This window comes from Cynocephalus volans, chromosome 10, assembly GCF_027409185.1.
Source record: "Cynocephalus volans isolate mCynVol1 chromosome 10, mCynVol1.pri, whole genome shotgun sequence".
NCBI classification, from domain to species: domain Eukaryota; kingdom Metazoa; phylum Chordata; class Mammalia; order Dermoptera; family Cynocephalidae; genus Cynocephalus; species Cynocephalus volans.
The window spans coordinates 111,174,170-111,189,430 of record NC_084469.1 but is presented as its reverse complement, the minus strand read 5'-3'; the positions used below and the strand labels follow the sequence as shown (position 1 = coordinate 111,189,430).

The 15,261-nt window shown below is 56.8% G+C and overlaps 3 protein-coding genes across 6 annotated transcripts; all 3 read left to right on the top strand.

Annotated features, from left to right (window-relative positions):
- The first annotated feature begins 722 nt into the window (after positions 1–722).
- Positions 723–8,188, top strand: KXD1 (KxDL motif containing 1). 3 transcript variants are annotated; one of them, XM_063111777.1, is made up of 5 exons: positions 723–801; positions 3,422–3,543; positions 4,525–4,677; positions 5,926–5,972; positions 7,712–8,188. In XM_063111777.1, the coding sequence occupies exons 2-5, from the start codon at positions 3,443–3,445 to the stop codon at positions 7,954–7,956; spliced, it is 546 nt and encodes a 181-aa protein (XP_062967847.1). In that variant the 5' UTR covers positions 723–801; positions 3,422–3,442; the 3' UTR covers positions 7,957–8,188. The 3 variants fall into 3 exon arrangements, with proteins under 3 accessions (XP_062967847.1, XP_062967846.1, XP_062967848.1); XM_063111776.1 differs by having other exon boundaries at positions 780–868; positions 7,712–8,187; XM_063111778.1 differs by having other exon boundaries at positions 780–868; positions 6,901–7,850.
- Positions 8,189–8,878: 690 nt separating this feature from the next.
- Positions 8,879–11,345, top strand: UBA52 (ubiquitin A-52 residue ribosomal protein fusion product 1). 2 transcript variants are annotated; one of them, XM_063110992.1, is made up of 5 exons: positions 8,879–8,958; positions 10,059–10,169; positions 10,373–10,459; positions 10,953–11,055; positions 11,151–11,345. In XM_063110992.1, the coding sequence occupies exons 2-5, from the start codon at positions 10,067–10,069 to the stop codon at positions 11,242–11,244; spliced, it is 387 nt and encodes a 128-aa protein (XP_062967062.1). In that variant the 5' UTR covers positions 8,879–8,958; positions 10,059–10,066; the 3' UTR covers positions 11,245–11,345. The 2 variants fall into 2 exon arrangements, with proteins under 2 accessions (XP_062967062.1, XP_062967061.1); XM_063110991.1 differs by having other exon boundaries at positions 8,891–8,958; positions 10,056–10,169.
- Positions 11,346–12,453: 1,108 nt separating this feature from the next.
- On the top strand, positions 12,454–15,025 carry REX1BD (required for excision 1-B domain containing). Its single transcript, XM_063112081.1, has 5 exons — positions 12,454–12,592; positions 12,675–12,757; positions 13,063–13,267; positions 14,093–14,172; positions 14,796–15,025. The coding sequence occupies exons 1-5, from the start codon at positions 12,491–12,493 to the stop codon at positions 14,866–14,868; spliced, it is 543 nt and encodes a 180-aa protein (XP_062968151.1). The 5' UTR covers positions 12,454–12,490; the 3' UTR covers positions 14,869–15,025.
- Positions 15,026–15,261: the final 236 nt, after the last annotated feature.

Sequence of the window (15,261 nt, the reverse complement as noted above, 5' to 3'; positions counted from 1 at the left end):
TGTTAATACTTGAATAAATACACAGTTGGAGAATGGACAGCTCTTGTTTACAGAATTCCAATTAATAATTAAATTAATAAATACAAAATCCATACAGCAAGCGCCACAGTAATAACTGCTGCCAGCAAGAACCATGGGTAGATGCTAAAATTAGTGGGTGAAAAATATGATAAAAACAGGGTATTTGCATGGTCTCTGAACTACCTTCCCACAGTATACTTATTAATTGCAAGGGGGAACATAGTAACTTTACAGCGGAGAAACTAGTAGACACTGCTTTAAGCAGATAATCAAGGTCAACATCACCAGTCATGAGACACATCAAGATCCCGGGCTGTAATACTCGGTTTTCCTGTCTTCTCTTTTTTGGCAGCTGGCTAGTACGGGGATACGAACCTGTGAACCTTAGCGTTATAAGGCTGTGCTCTAACCAACTGAGCTAACCTAAAAGTCACCAAAACTGGGGCAGGTTTTTGAATCGAGTCTGATTCCCAGCCTGGAAAGTAGGATACGTGGATCTGGTTCGGGAACAGGACACTCGAGCATTTACGACCTTGGGGGAGTGCCTACCGGTCTCGGACCTCAGTCTCACCATCTATAAAATGGAACGCACCTTCCAGCTTCCCCCCCGACTCCGTGATGCTTTGGAAACTGCGCAGGCGCACGAGGGAATAGCCGATTGGCTGTTCATCGTGTTCCGCACGAACAGAACTTGCGTCTAAGCCCCGCCCCTTCCTGCCGCTCCTCCGAGCACGCACGTCATACCCGGGGTGAGACGCCGCCTCGCGAGCTCGCACGCAGGTGCGTATGACGTCGCGGCGGCACGGGCGCCATCCCGGAAGCGCGAACAAGGCCGCCAGATGTGCAGGTGCCGCTGCCACCGACTCCGGGGCCGAGTGTGGGGTGGGGCCGGGGACTCCGGGGCTGCGGGACGCCGGGCCGGTTCGGGCGCGGCCCCCGGGCCACCGTGGGGTGGGGCGCGTCGCTGGCCACACCTGGGCACGCCTGCTGCGCACAGGCCTCAGTTTACCCGTCTGTGCAGTGGATGCTCGGGCGGCGCCGTGGGCCGGATCCAGGTCCGGGGCGCGGGAGTTGTGGCCACCTGCGTTCAGATCTTGCCGTGTACCCGGAGCCGGGCATTGGCCCATTTGTGCCTCAGTTTCCCCGATTTCGGGGAGCGGGGCATGAGGGGACATTCGAGCCCCGCCCCACTTGGGTGCCTTTTTTTTTTTTAGCTTGGGCCGCCGGGTTAAATTTTATTAAATGACCTGAATTTAACTGTGGCTCCTCTTTGCCTCGCCCTGTGTCCTTGGGCAACTGAGTCCGCCCCCGTGAGCCTCAGTTTCCCTCGGAGATGATAGTGTCTGCCTTGTGGGAGTGTTTGAGGGTTAAATGAAGTGCTGTACTAGTGTCTGCTCATGTTCTTGGAAGCGCCTAGGAGGCCCTTGTTAAAATGCTGGTTCCCGGGACGGAACCGCACTTCACACTGCCCTTGGAGAAACAGCCTGCCTGCCCTGAGCTCTGTTCCTTGTCACCGTTGGTTTCAGTCCCCACAGCCAGCACTATGAGATCTTGATTCTTACTTGTTCCCATTTTGTGGATGAGAAAAGTCATTCAAAGAGGTGAAGTGACCCTCCCAAGGTCACACAGCCTCCCTGTCAGCGTGTTTTTTCCATACATGTATTTGGTGCAGTGACCAGAGCTCTTGCTTTGTCATTTCCCCACTGTGTGTGGGCCAGACTAGCAGTAGTCAGGGAAGGTTTCTTCAGAGAAGCAGCTGCGGGGGGTAGGGAGGGGGGGTTGCCATGAACCCCTCAGCCCTCACATCTGGGAGCCAGAAACAGGAAAGAGCCCCGCTTTAAAGCAGAACTTTATTTCCGTAGGTCCAAATACTGTACCTGGCAGGCACTAGCCGTGCCCCCCCGCCCCATGACTCTGCCCTTTGAATCCAAGTGTTCTCTTTATGCCTTCTTGGAAATGTAGAAACTGAATGCCCCTGCCTAGCAAGTAATTGGAATTCAATAAACATAGTGACTGTTAAGAGGGACGAGGTTTCACCAGGTGCGGCAGCTTATTTCTAGAAGGTGTGCAAGGGGATGCAAACCACCAGCTAGATTCAGGGCACAGACAGATACTCTTGGCCTTCATGGCATTTTGGAAAAATCAGTTGATAACATTTGTAAATGACACGATTTCACACACACACACACACACACACACACACACGTTCCTGTTTCTCTTTTTCTCCTCGGAAAAAATCAGAAGTCGGGCACAAATTGTCTGCTACAAGCAGCAGCTGTCCCATCGGGTGGCTACTGCACACGTATTCAGATTCACACCTTTGTGGAACCCGTGGGCTGTGGGCATTTCTTGTGACGCAGACTCACTGGCTGGGTGATCATGGCCCAGTTCCTAAGTCTCTGAGCCTGTTTTCTTGTCTATACATAAGGATGATAACAGTTCCCAGTATATGAACTTGGTGCCTTGTTTAGCATACGTAGGTACTCGATAAATGGGAGAGTAGATTAAGTGGGCTCTGAACACCTCTCCTGATCCTGTGAATCTTAACCAATTGCAAGTAGGCCTTTCTGTCATTATATGTGTGGGCCCCAGAGCCAAGCTATATCAGGATTCCAGATTTTTCCTGAACTCTTCAGGAGGGTCATTGCTGTGGCCCCTCCTGCCCTGCATGTTCTGGGAAGCCTCCGCCCACCCAGATGGTCATCTTTGTGCCAGGGAAACTGGGAACCACAGAGCCATCTGGGTTGCTGGGGCCCATAGCTTGGCTGCAAGTGCCTGACATTCTTGGCTTTAATTTGCTAATAAAAGTCTAGAGTCAGAGCTGAATTTGTAAAATTCTGTTTGCCTCCCAAAACAAGGTTCTGGTGATCCCTCACGGTGAGCCAGGTTCTGGGCCAGTCTCTGCAGACAGACATATCTTTGCTCTCTTGGAGCTGACACTGCTGTGGGGGCAACAGGCAAACAGGTCAAGTAAAATAATTTCAGGAAGAGGTAACCCATTGGCAATAGTCATGATTTGACTAGGCGGCCATGAATATCCTGCTAGTGGGAGAGCAGGCACAAGTGTAGGAGGATGAGAGAGGAGGCTGGCAGATCTGTGCAGGTGAAAGGTGCCCGTGGCCTTGGGTCGTGGAGGTGGGGGTGGGGGGTGATGGCATCCTAATGTGCTTGGGTGCACGTTACAAATCTGACCTCGTTTAGTTTTTCCAATACCTCTAGGTTCCCAGGATGACAAACCTGAGGCTCAGATGGCAAGACTGAGTCACAGTCACACATCCCCACTGCAGTGTTGGGTCAGACCCCAGCCCATAGGTTTCCTGACCCCGCCTCTCTGTCCCACCTACCCTGGTGAGTGGTGCAGACCAAAGACTTCACTTTCCCATTTTCCCACCTGTTTCAGGCAGCGGAGGAGGAGAAAGAGATGGACCCCCCGGACTCGGCCTCGAGGGTCTTCTGTAGCCGCATCCTGAGCATGGTGAACACAGACGACGTCAATGCCATCATCCTGGCCCAGAAGAACATGTCAGTGGTGGCTGTGGTCCCGGGCGTGGGAAGGAATCCACTCACTGGCCAACATTCTTGCCCTGCCCGCCCCTACCCCGGGCCCACACTGGTGATAAAATGAAGGAAATGAGCAAATCTGCCGGCTGGCTCCAAAGTAAATTCCTTCCTGGCCTGGAGGCGAGGCTTTGGCACAGGAAGCAGGGCTCTGGGAAGGTTTTGCAGCTGTGGACGGCTTGGCGGGGGCTGCAGGGGCTCCTGTCCCAAAACCTGGGGTGGGGAGAGTTGGAGGGACCAGAAGGGGCTGCAGGGGGTTTTAAAGAGCCAGTGGGATGACTTCCTTTTGGGGACCTGGTCTCTCAGAGCCCATGCTGTGTCTGCAAAGTGTCCGGGGTTTCTTGGAGGGGGTGTAGATGCCCTTTGCCCTCACTAGGGCTTGGCTCTTTGGCCATGGAGCCCTCACCCTGACTGCAGCCTGCCCTGTGGGGAGGCAAGGCTGATACGGCCTTGGAGTGGAAGCACCACATCCCGGAGCTTCACATTTGTGTCTTCAAGCTAAAGACTCTCCCCGCCCTCCACTTGCAGCACAGCACAGACCTGATTTCCTTATTTTCTCACCATGTGCTAGGGGTTCTGGGTGTGCCTGGGTTTCAGCTATACCCATCTCTCTCCTGAGGAAATCCCAGACTGAAGGGAGTTAAAGCCAGACACAGACCCTCCAGGGCCCGTGGTGTTAGGGCTGGGCAGGAGGAACAACCTGGTGCTAATGGGGTCAAAGGAGGAGCAGAGTCTGATTGATAGAGGGGGTAGAGAAGCCTACATGAGAAGGACCCACTTGAGTGGGGTTTTGAAGATTGAATAGTTCGCTTGATAGCTCACACAGCAGATAGAACTATAAAGGATATGCAAATGGCACAAGCTTAGCATGACCAGTTGGCAGGGCCAGGTTGGGGAGGGCCCTGGAGGCTGGTGGGGGAGCTCATGCTTTCTCTGTGCCACCAGGCTGGACCGCTTTGAGAAGACCAATGAGATGCTGCTGAACTTCAACAGCTTGTCCAGTGCCCGCCTGCAGCAGATGAGTGAGCGTTTCCTGCACCACACAAGGACCCTGGTGGAGATGAAGCGGGACCTGGACAGCATCTTCCGCAGAATCAGGTGGGTGCTCGGCCCCATCCCGCAGCCCAGCTGACCTCTGCCTCCACCTCCCCATCTGAGATTCAGTTTCCGCAACATAACAGGGAGAAGGGGAGATTCCACTCCTTTGTTTTACAAGGCTTCATTGCACACTTAAGTGTCCAAGAAGATCTAAACTCGGATAAAAATCTTGAAGGTTTTTAATTTAAATTTTATTTATTTTTTGAGAATGTCTCACAGCACTGGACACATAATGTACAAGACAGGAAACGGTACACAGAGAAGAGCAATCCACTCACCCTTTTTGGCCCCCACCCAGGTGTCCTCTCAGTAGGGAAATGAGATTTCCAGTTTTTGTGGGTCCTTACCAAGCTGGTTTCTGTGAGGACAAGGAAAGATGATGTCCACGTCCCTGGGCACAAACAACACTCAGTGTGGCCCCCAGAGCTGCTTGTGCCGTCACTGCTGCCACTAACAGCCGCAGCTGGCACACCTGGGCCCAGAACGAGCTGGTGCCACAGCAGTATTTCTGCCAGACTGTGTCCCAGGGGACGGCTGCACCCGCTGGCAGACTTGGGGAGCAGGTGCTAAAGAGTGAGGACAACATGTTTTATTGAGCAAGCTCTTGTGGAAATCACGAGATGGGCTGGTTAAATCCTTTCTAAAAGCGCATCTTTTCTGTGGCATCTCACCAGGCCAGCTGCCCAGGCATGGTGTGCAGGTGGCAGGAACCCCAAGGGTGGGTACCCAGGGGTGCATATCCCTATCACCCTTATCAGGAAGGAATAAGCGTATCCACACAGTTGTGGACAGGGCACCAGCCATGGTGGTCTTTATAGGGGGCTGGCTGGCTGCAGTGAAGGGTGAGAGATTATGCTCTAAAGACCCCTTTGCCATTCTTTGTAAACATGGCTGCATTACTTCAGGAAAAGACAAATATCAGACAGCTTAAAAAGGAAAGAAGCATCCGAAGTGTGGAGGAGGTTAGATGTAAGAAGGGCACTGCGGGTAGAGGGCCCAGCCAGTTCCCAGGCTCTATGACAGTGGGGTGGTTGATGCCCACCCTGCGGTGGGAGGTCTGCCGGGAGGCTCTCAGGGCCCTGACTGCCGGGCTGAGCACCTCCCCAGATCCAGCAGCTGTGATATAACAGATGGTGAGGGGAGGCTCCTGCCGCCTGCCCAGAGCTGGCAGCAAGGGTTCCTGGCCAGCACCAGGCCCAGCCCATCTGCTCGGCATGTTCAGCCCTGTGTGCCTTCCCTTCCCCACAGGACACTGAAAGGGAAACTGGCCAGACAGCACCCAGAGGCCTTCAGCCGTAAGTGTTACCCCAGGCTCCTGTGACCACATCTGGCCTCTGTGCCTGAGGATGCCAGCACCCTCAGCCCAGGGCTGGCTTCCGGAAAGTCACCTTAGGGGCTGACACTGAGCCCAGGCCCTAGTGGGCAGTGGGTACAGAGAGACCTGGGGCAGGGAGCAGGGTTGGGGGTGCTGGCCTGGTCCTCTCAGCAGCCTGCACAGCAGGTGCTTGGACCAGGGTCCCTTTCCTGGGGGGTGGTTGCACAGGGGAATGTGGACAAGCACAATGACAGTCCTTGTCTCAGTGTCATGTACCCCTAAGCTAGACTGTTACCAACAACCCCTGAGGTTGGGGCTGCGAATATCCCCATTTCACAGAAGGGGAAACTGAGGCCCAGAGGGGACGCGACTTTGTCAGAGGAAGCACAGCCAGAAAGGGCAGGAGCGAGACTTGAGTTCATGTCTGTCTGGCTTCAGAACCCAAGAGTGCTCTGGGCCACCACTCTGTGTCACTGCCACTTCAAAGGGTTCCCCCACGCTGAGCCTCAGTCCACCCCATCTGCTGAATGGGCCGACAGCTCTCCATCCCAGGGATGCTGACAACCACAGGGCGTAGTCTCCTAGTTTACAGAGCAAGGAGCTGAGGAGAGGGCAGGTGAGGTGCCTGGCCCAGGTGACACAGTTGCGGGGAGGGGCGGGAATGATGGGGCCAGGCTCTCCTCACCCCTAGGTCCCATGTCAGCCTAACCCCAGAGGCTGTGTCCTTACCTCACCTCATCTTGAAGGACAGCCTCTTACCTGCCTGGGCCTCAGTTTCCTCCTTTGTAAAAAGGGCTGAGTCATGCCCTGATGAGGTATGGAGAACTGCTGGGTCACATGCACAGTAAGGCCCACATCACAGGGCCCAGCAAGGTGACTGAATCAACTCCTGGGCCTCCTTCCCCCAGACATCCCGGAAGCGTCATTCCTGGAGGATGAGGATGAAGACCCCATCCCACCCAGCACCACAACCACCATTGCCACCTCAGAACAGAGCACGGGGTCGTGTGACACCAGCCCTGACACCGTCTCACCCTCCCTTAGCCCCGGCTTTGAGGACCTGTCCCACGTCCGGCCTGGCTCCCCTGCCATCAATGGCCACAGCCAGACTGATGAGGAAGAGATGCTGGGCGAGTAGCCCTGCTCCCCACACACTATGGGGTCTCAGGGCAGCGGCACTCCCCCCACCACCTACGTGTCTGAGGTGGCAGTGGGTAACCCTGCCTCAGAATCATCATCTTTGCCACCCTCTTCTGTCATACAGGGCTCCCTTCCTAGGGGTGTGGGATTCCTGGGGGTCTCTAATTCCCGCTCCTTCCTCCCTAAGAACATCTCTCTTCTGCAGGCACCTCTGCCATGCCAGGGCACATCCATCCCAGCTGGAGTCACGGAGCTGGGCACTAGGGAACTTTTCCAGAGCCAGGCCTGCGGTCGGCTCTGAACAATATTTAAAAGGTTCCCAGACACAAGAGCAAGATGTCCCTTGCTCCCTGGTGAGGACTTCCTTGAAGTGGACGAGCAGTGTCACATAGGAGTTCACCCCAGCCCAGCCCTGCACCCATTAATTCTGGTTTCCCTGCCCCGTCCTCCAACAAAAGTCTCAAATACTTCCTCCGGTTGGTCTCTCAAGGGGGTTTCTGAGACAGGTAAAAGGCTTGAGACGGAGGCTGGCCATCCACTCAGCCCTGAGCCTGATGAGGCCTGTGTTTCTTTGGACAGAGATGTGGCCTTGGGGGCCTAGCAGGACTCCGTGGAGCAAGCCGAGTCACCTTGGAAAAGAGTTTAACGGAATATTTTTGTATCCGATGTTTACAGATGCTGTTGAGAAGTTATCAATAAAAAGACTCATCAATAAAAAGGGAAGCTTACACCCAGCCGTGGCTTCCTTCCATCCTTGGGCCCTGGTGCCCAGAAGGTGCACAAGTGCTGAGTATGGGGCAGGGGACCAGGCACCACTGAGATAGGAGATGTGGCTGCTCTTGGTGGGAGTCCCCTGTGGTGGCAGCTATAACTCAAGTTCCCATGATCACCTAGGTCCTTGCATGTGCTTTTCACTCTGCCTGCAACTCTGTTCCCTCACCTCCTTGAATAACTCCTCCAGGTCTCAGCCCCAGGGTGAACTCAGGGAGCTTGACTGGGTCCCGCTCCCCATTAGACACTGTCCCTGAGTCGTCCCCTCATCTTTGGACACTGAGAAATGATAAAGGCATTTTCCCAGACACAAGCGTGTCTGCTTTTGCTTGGTACATAGCGGGCCCTGGGAAATGGGCAAGGAAATAAAGAAGTAGGCTGCCAGTCTTGCAGGCAACTTCTCCGTCCTCACCTCTTTCCCGCGCCCAGCACTTTCCCCAAGTCTCGGTCCTGCATCCAAAACAGACCTGGGTCCCACCGGCTCCTTTCACCACTCCCCGTCCCCTTTTTTTGGGCGAATGCACCTGTCCCACCTGCTCTCTTTGCTCCTGTACGCTCGGCCCTGAAACCCTTCCGTGCACGGCGGCCAGAGAGCTTTCTGATAACCGTCTCCAGTGTTAGCAGCCTCCGGTGGCTCCCGGGGTCTCCTACCTCGGCCCCTGAGCCTCCTACCTTCCCTGCCCCAACCCTGCGTCCTGGACCTGCGCTGGATGCCTGCGCTTTAACAGAAAGCATTCGCCCCTCTGCCCAAGTACTCCCAGAGTCCCGCCAAGTGCCAGCAGCTGTTGGAGGTCCGGAGACAGGGGCCCGCAACACCTGCAGAGGTGAGGCCCTCCGCTCACGTGACCCGGCGTGCGGATCCCACACCGGAAACCCGCGGGCACAGCCCGCCCGCACGCGTCGCGGCTTCGCTCGCCAGCACTTAACATGGCGGCGGGGCGGGGCGTGGATTGTGACGCAGGCGCGTGGCGTGCCCCATGCGCAGGCGCCCTCAGCGGGTCGCCGCGGTTTCCGGTTCCGCCGCCCTCTTTCTCTTCAACGAGGCGGCCGAGCGGGTCGGTGGCCGAGGCTGTGCGGGCTCGTTTCGGGCCGGTCGGGTCGGGGCTGCGGGGGGCGGCCCCCGAGCCGGCCCACGCGGGCTGTGGGCGGCGGGGCGGGGCGCGCGAGGCCGAGGCTCGGGTCTCTGCCACGGCCCCGAGGGCGAGCGCGGCTCTCTATGGGCTGCCCGTTATGCCGGCCGCGGCGACCCCAGAGTCCTTGGGGTGGGGACGGGTCGTCCCGGCTGACCCGAGTCGATGGGACAGGGTTGTGACCGTATAGCGTTAACTCTGGGCTAGGCACTGCGTTCGTCCCTTTAAAGTGTTAAATTCTTTGAGCTGGGTCTTTGTACCTGTCTCTTTTTCTGCGTCTGTAGGGTGGGGCTGGCGGCAGCGTCCGTCTTGTGGACTTGAAGTGTCGTGGGTAAACAAGCGCCTGGCACGTGGTTGGCAGATACTAAATGGCAGCCATGATTGTTTATGGCTTGGAGCAAAAGCGATGAGTGGCATTTGGGGAGTTTGGGCATAACTGGAAAAGAAACCATGAGTTTTGGGTTTTCCAGCCTGGAGTCAGAGAAGAAAGGGCTCTGAGAGAAAAGTGCGTGTGTGTTGGCAGGGGATGGCTATTGAGATGGGATTCCTATCCAGGCTGGCAGGAAGGGCAGCCTAAAGAGTAGCCCAGGAGCTTGCAGAGACGGTGGGAAGGATGGGACCATGCCCAGGGGAAATGTGCTAGGCAAGATGGTGCCCCAGGGTGCTTGTCATTCCATCAGCAAACACTGACGGAGTCCCTCCTCTGCTGAGCCTGAGGAGCACAACTATAGCTCTTGCTTTTGGGAAGCACATCTGTGTCACCAAATCCAGGAATGGTGTGGGGAAAGTGTGGTTCTGAGTTACAGGACACGTGTAGGCTGCAGACCGGGGAGTGTGAGAAAATAACCCAGAAAGGCCAGGCTTGGAGGGGTGAAAGGAGGACGGGCATTGAGGGAGGCCTGCGGTTGGGATCAGTCCAGGCATAGGGCTTAGCAGTTAGGGCCTTGGCCTGGCGAGAACCTGAGCTTGCACCATACAGACATGCAACATTCACCACACCATCCTGCCCCCCCCCCCCCCAGCAGACGCAGAGATGCAGATCTTTGTGAAGACCCTGACGGGCAAGACCATCACCCTCGAGGTCGAGCCCAGCGACACCATCGAGAATGTCAAAGCCAAAATCCAAGACAAGGAGGGTGAGTTGAGCTGAGTCTGCCGGCTTTGTCTACCTACTGGGATCCCCTCAGCCCAGGGGAACTCCTGTCTTGTGGGGGGTGGGTGCTGGTACCTCATTTCCCTTCTGAGAGATTGAGGGTAGTACTGGAGCACCCCTGCAGGGAGGCGCTGTCAGAGACATGCTTGATGGAGCCTGAGTAACTGGGCTTCCCTCTCTCCCCAGGCATCCCACCTGACCAGCAGCGTCTGATATTTGCGGGCAAACAGCTGGAGGATGGCCGCACTCTCTCAGACTACAACATCCAGAAAGGTACCAGGGGTGGGGTTGATGGTTGTGTACAGGTCCTCAGGTGAAGTTCAGATGGGATGCGGAGTCCTGCTTTTTAAGACAGTGTTCCTTGCTGGGAGGCATTTGGCAACTAACACCTGTGTTTCCAAGTGGGAGTGATCTCTTTTTTTTAATGACTTGTGTTTTATTTAAAAATGTGATGAAAGCTTTTATCTCTCCTGTAAAGGAAATCAGTGTCACTTATTGCAGTAACAAGTCTTCAGTATCTTACCCTGTACCACTTAAAAGTTGCCTTGCCTGTCAGAAACTCCAGATGGACACCCAGTATATTAAACTCAGACTCCCCAAGGGCTTGTGGTAAATGCTGAGATGGAAGTTCTGTGGGGCAGGTCCAACTGGGTCACTGTGTCTATCTACGCATAGAATACTCATGAAGCACTGGAGAGTCCTACCCTGCCCTGTGACTGACGTGCTGGGGTTGGGCTCAGTCACTGTCCCTCTCTGTCTCCTGCAGAGTCCACCCTGCACTTGGTGCTTCGCCTGCGAGGTGGCATCATTGAGCCTTCCCTCCGCCAGCTGGCCCAGAAGTACAACTGTGACAAGATGATCTGCCGCAAGTATGTGTGCTCAGATGCTTGGGGATGGCACGGGATGGTGTGGCCCATGCCAGGGGCCAGGGCATGCCCTACCAGTACCTTCTGTCCCTGTGCAGGTGTTATGCCCGCTTGCATCCCCGTGCTGTCAACTGTCGCAAGAAGAAGTGCGGCCACACCAACAACCTGCGCCCCAAGAAGAAGGTCAAATAAGGCCCCTCCATGTTCCTCCTTCCCCACAGGGCAGCCTCTTGCCCAAGCACCGTGGCCCTGAGGCCTCAATAAAGTTTCCCTTTCGTTGACTGGAGCAGTAACTTGTGTCCACAAGGCTGTTCTGTCCAGGGAGGTGGCTGAAGAGTGGGCATCTCTCTTAAGGACTCTAGTCAGCACTTCATTCTCTGTCACCCTTGGGGGTCCTCTGTCCTGGATGCAGCAAAACAGGCATTGGTCCCTGCCCTACACATCTGGGAGGGTATGCCACAACCAAAGCAAGAGCCAATTTCAGTCCCGGCTCTTTGAGTGAATACCCTAGACCTGGATTTTGTCATCTGTAATATTGGAATAAAGACCCTCGTCCTGGGATTGGTAGGACTGAGGATCAGCTGTGTAACTGCCTGGGACCTAATCAGGCACGTTGAGGTGTTCCTCAAGCCTGGGCCTAGAGGTGTCCAGGTGTGGGTGGATGAGTAGAAAGTTAGGCCCACCCCACCTGGTATAAAACAGCTGTTCTTAATTTTGATTGAACATCAGGAGCACCTGAAACCAATGACCTCAATCTCAGGAACAGGCCTTGGTGTCTTTACAACATATAATAATGCTGCTGGAGTCAGTGGGTTGCAGTGCCCCAGACAGGCCCAACCAAAGCTATGCTCTTCGTGTTGGGGTGAACAGCACTCACTTTGTTTAGTTTTGATTGAGTCTTGAAGTAAATGATAACCCAGGCAGGCTAAGGAAGGCTGAGTGCAGCCTAGTCCCTTGCGCTTCTGGAAGGGGCTAGGCTTCTTCCTAAAAGGCTGGAGTCTCGGTCACCCCATAACCCCACACCTCAACTAGTCCATTCTTCATCCCTTACAACTGGCCCTCTTCCTTAGGCCAGGTCACCACCAACCTCTTGCTCTTCTAGGTGTCAGCCCTTGATTTGAGTGGGGACAGGATGTGGCGCGGATGAAATTAAGTCGGTGTTGATACGTGTATAGGAACACCAAAGAGCTAACAGCTTTGCTGTATTCTGAGCCATGCATTCAGGGACAGACGACAGGAGAAGGCGGGTGCTGGATAGGAAAAAGAATGGGCGGAGGGTGTCGGGTTGGGCAGTCGGCCCCCCCCCCCCATCCGCCTTCCTCTCTGGGGTCCCCGGGCCAGCCGGCCGCAAATTGGGGCCCCTAGACCTCCAGGCCTGCAGGGGGCGCCGGGCGCAGCGGAGCAGCCCGCCCCGGAGCGTGGCCCGGGCTGCGCAGTCATGATCACCACCGAGGCCGCGGCGGAGTCGGCCATCTCCGCGGTGCCTGGCGCCGCGGAGGCGGTCGGAGCCCCGGAGAGCGAGGAGCCGGCGTGGCCCTGGGTGAGCACGGGCCCAGGCGGGGGGCGGGCGGTGCAGGCCTGGGGCGCCGGCTTCATGTCCCAGCCGTGCCCCCGTCCTGCAGAAAGATGCCCCGCTTGGGACGCTGGTACAGCGCATCCACCAGTTGCAGGCTGAGCGCGCCCGGGCCTTCCGCCGGCTGGAGGAGTGAGTGCGGGGGCGCGGGGCGCGGGGCGCGGGTGGGGTGGGGGTTGCGAGGGTACCCGATCCTCGCTTTCACTTGCAACGAGCCAGAGCGAGTCCCCACGCCCTACGGCCCACTTGCTGTGGCGTCTCTCCCTCTCCGAGCGCAGAGGTGGACCTGTCCCGAGTTCCCCTGCGGAAGTCGGGAAGCGTCCTCAGTGCCAGCCTTCTACTCTCCTGGGAGACATCACCTGGGGGCTTTCAAGTGGTTGGTGCGGGTGCAGGGCCGTAGAGCCCAGGCGCGGCCTCAGAACTCTCACCCGCTACAGAGGCCACCTCCAGTACCTGCGCAGCCGTCCGAACCACGACTTCCCGCGCTACCGGAACACAGTGCACGAGGTGACCCAGGCCTTCGCCGCCGCCTCGCGGGAGGTGCTAGCGGTGGAAGCGGAGCTGGCCGGACCTCGCGCGCAGCCGCTGCTCGCCAGTCACGTGCGCAACCTGCAAGAGTTGGAGCAGACGCGGCTGGCCACGGTGAGGCTCGGTCCCGCCCGAGCCTTGTCTCTCAGAACGCGTCTTGCCGCGCCCTCTGCGCGCCCCCTGGGGAGGGGCCTAGGCCCCCGCCTCGGACCCCACCTCTTCCTGCCCCACCTTCACCCCCGACTAAGGCTTCATTTGAGGATTCTCGGGTCTTGCCCCCTCCTGTCCACTACCAATCTTATTCCAGACTTTTGGTTCTTAATCCTAAAACACGCCCACAGCCCAGGCCCCGCCCTCGCAACGCCTCCCACTCTTGACTGTTCCCAGTGTCTCAGGTCCCTGCAGATAGGAGGGCGTCCCAGGCCAGACCCTCTCCGGGGTATCCCTGGATCAGTCGAGATTTTGACCTGCTTTTCCTGAGTTACAAGGACCCGCCCACTCCGCTCCTGCAGCCAATCCTGGCTTGGAGGAGGCATGTCCACGTGAGGCCACGCCCTCCACGAGACCGGCCCTATTCCCAGGCCACGCCCCCTCCCAAGCGACTACAGCCCCCTCCTGAATTCCCACCTTGGGATTTTGATGCCCTCCCCCGCCCCTGAGACAGGCCTCCCCACGCCACCCCTGCCGCCAATCCCCGACTGCGACTTTATTGCTGTTCCCAGGCCACTCCCACATGGCTCTGGGTACAGACTGGCCCGCCCACGAGATCCCCCTTCAGGAGACACACGAAACTGAGCCCCAGGCCCCTCCCGCGCAAAGCACCGCCCCACGCGGCACTTTCCCTGCACTGCTGCTCTGGGTGCCTCAGAACAGTGTGGGAGGGCGGGGTGGTGGCTTATGCTCCTCCTGACGCCCTCCCCGCTGCCCATTCTCCCGCAGGTGGCCCTGCTGCAGCTGATGGGGGCTCCAGAGCTGATGGAGCAGGAGGACACTGCACAGATGGACCAGCTGAAGATGAAGTGAGCACTGCCACCGGTGGGCTGGCCTGGATTTGCATGTGCACCTTCAGGCACTCGCCCCAGCCTGCTGTGTCCCAGGGCTGCCACTGTCAGTCCCAGGCAGCTGAGTCCACCCTCTGGTCTTCAGCGCAATCATTAAGGTGTGGTGCACACTGGTGTCCTCACCTGCTGGCCTCTAGGTGTACTCATTCCCCATGTTCTGCAATTTCATGTCAGAAACTTGCTGTGCGTTGCCTGGACACAGCTGTGCACCTGGACACACACTAATCTTGTACACATGGCTGTAAGTGGCACACAGACGTGGTTGCCCACGCCCCACCGTCTGTGCTTTCCTATCCTCAACCTCCAAGCACACACATTTGCCACCGTCATACTTCATAACCTGATGGCATGTGACACACACACCACCCCCTGCAAGATGTCCTTTTCTCTCAGCTCACTCTTACCTACAGGGCCATCTATCCTCCCAGGAACCCAAATGGTCCTGCCTGCTGCTAGTGCTGCTTGGAGGATTGGCGGTGGCAGGAGGGCCCCGGGGCTTGCTGCAGCCACCTCAGAGCTGTGCAGTGGAAGCTAATTCACCCCATCTGGGTTTTATTTATAGTTCCCATCCACTCTTGTAGGGTAATTAAAACCATGGAAGCGATCAGCGAAGTTCTTCAGGACCTCAGGTTTGATGCGGAATCTGCTGAGTGATGGTGGCTCCCCAGGGATGCGCCGAGGGAGATGAGAGATGGGGCGAAGGGTGCCCTGCCCAGCCCTGACCTCCAGCTGGCCAGGGCAGTGCCCTCCTGGGCTGCTGACCTTCCTCCAGTTCTATCCACCTCCCACAATAAAGAACCCTTCCTCTGCAGCCACTCCACCATCTCTGTGTGTCCTGGGGCGAATGCCTGGGGAGGGAGCCCCACAGGGACAGGGATGGCGGGTGGAAGACTCCCACTCTCCGCAGAAACTAGTGCTTTGAATCACATCATCCAAGGAGTTTAGAACCAAACAATGTAGATCCTGGAGAGAGAGTTGGAAACTGGGAAGTGGCAATTCTAATCCCAACAGGGCATTAGGGTGCCTCACTCCTTCCCCAAACCCCAG

Coding starts and splice junctions, on each gene's coding strand:
- KXD1 (XM_063111777.1), top strand. CDS start 3,443: ATGGACCCCCCGGACTCGGCCTCGAGGGTCTTCTGTAGCCGCATCCTG. Junction 3,544..4,524: donor ATCCTGGCCCAGAAGAACAT/GTCAGTGGTGGC, acceptor CTGTGCCACCAG/GCTGGACCGCTTTGAGAAGA. Junction 4,678..5,925: donor AGCATCTTCCGCAGAATCAG/GTGGGTGCTCGG, acceptor CCTTCCCCACAG/GACACTGAAAGGGAAACTGG.
- UBA52 (XM_063110992.1), top strand. CDS start 10,067: ATGCAGATCTTTGTGAAGACCCTGACGGGCAAGACCATCACCCTCGAG. Junction 10,170..10,372: donor CAAAATCCAAGACAAGGAGG/GTGAGTTGAGCT, acceptor CTCTCTCCCCAG/GCATCCCACCTGACCAGCAG. Junction 11,056..11,150: donor GACAAGATGATCTGCCGCAA/GTATGTGTGCTC, acceptor GTCCCTGTGCAG/GTGTTATGCCCGCTTGCATC.
- REX1BD (XM_063112081.1), top strand. CDS start 12,491: ATGATCACCACCGAGGCCGCGGCGGAGTCGGCCATCTCCGCGGTGCCT. Junction 12,758..13,062: donor GCCTTCCGCCGGCTGGAGGA/GTGAGTGCGGGG, acceptor CACCCGCTACAG/AGGCCACCTCCAGTACCTGC. Junction 14,173..14,795: donor ATGGACCAGCTGAAGATGAA/GTGAGCACTGCC, acceptor CCACTCTTGTAG/GGTAATTAAAACCATGGAAG.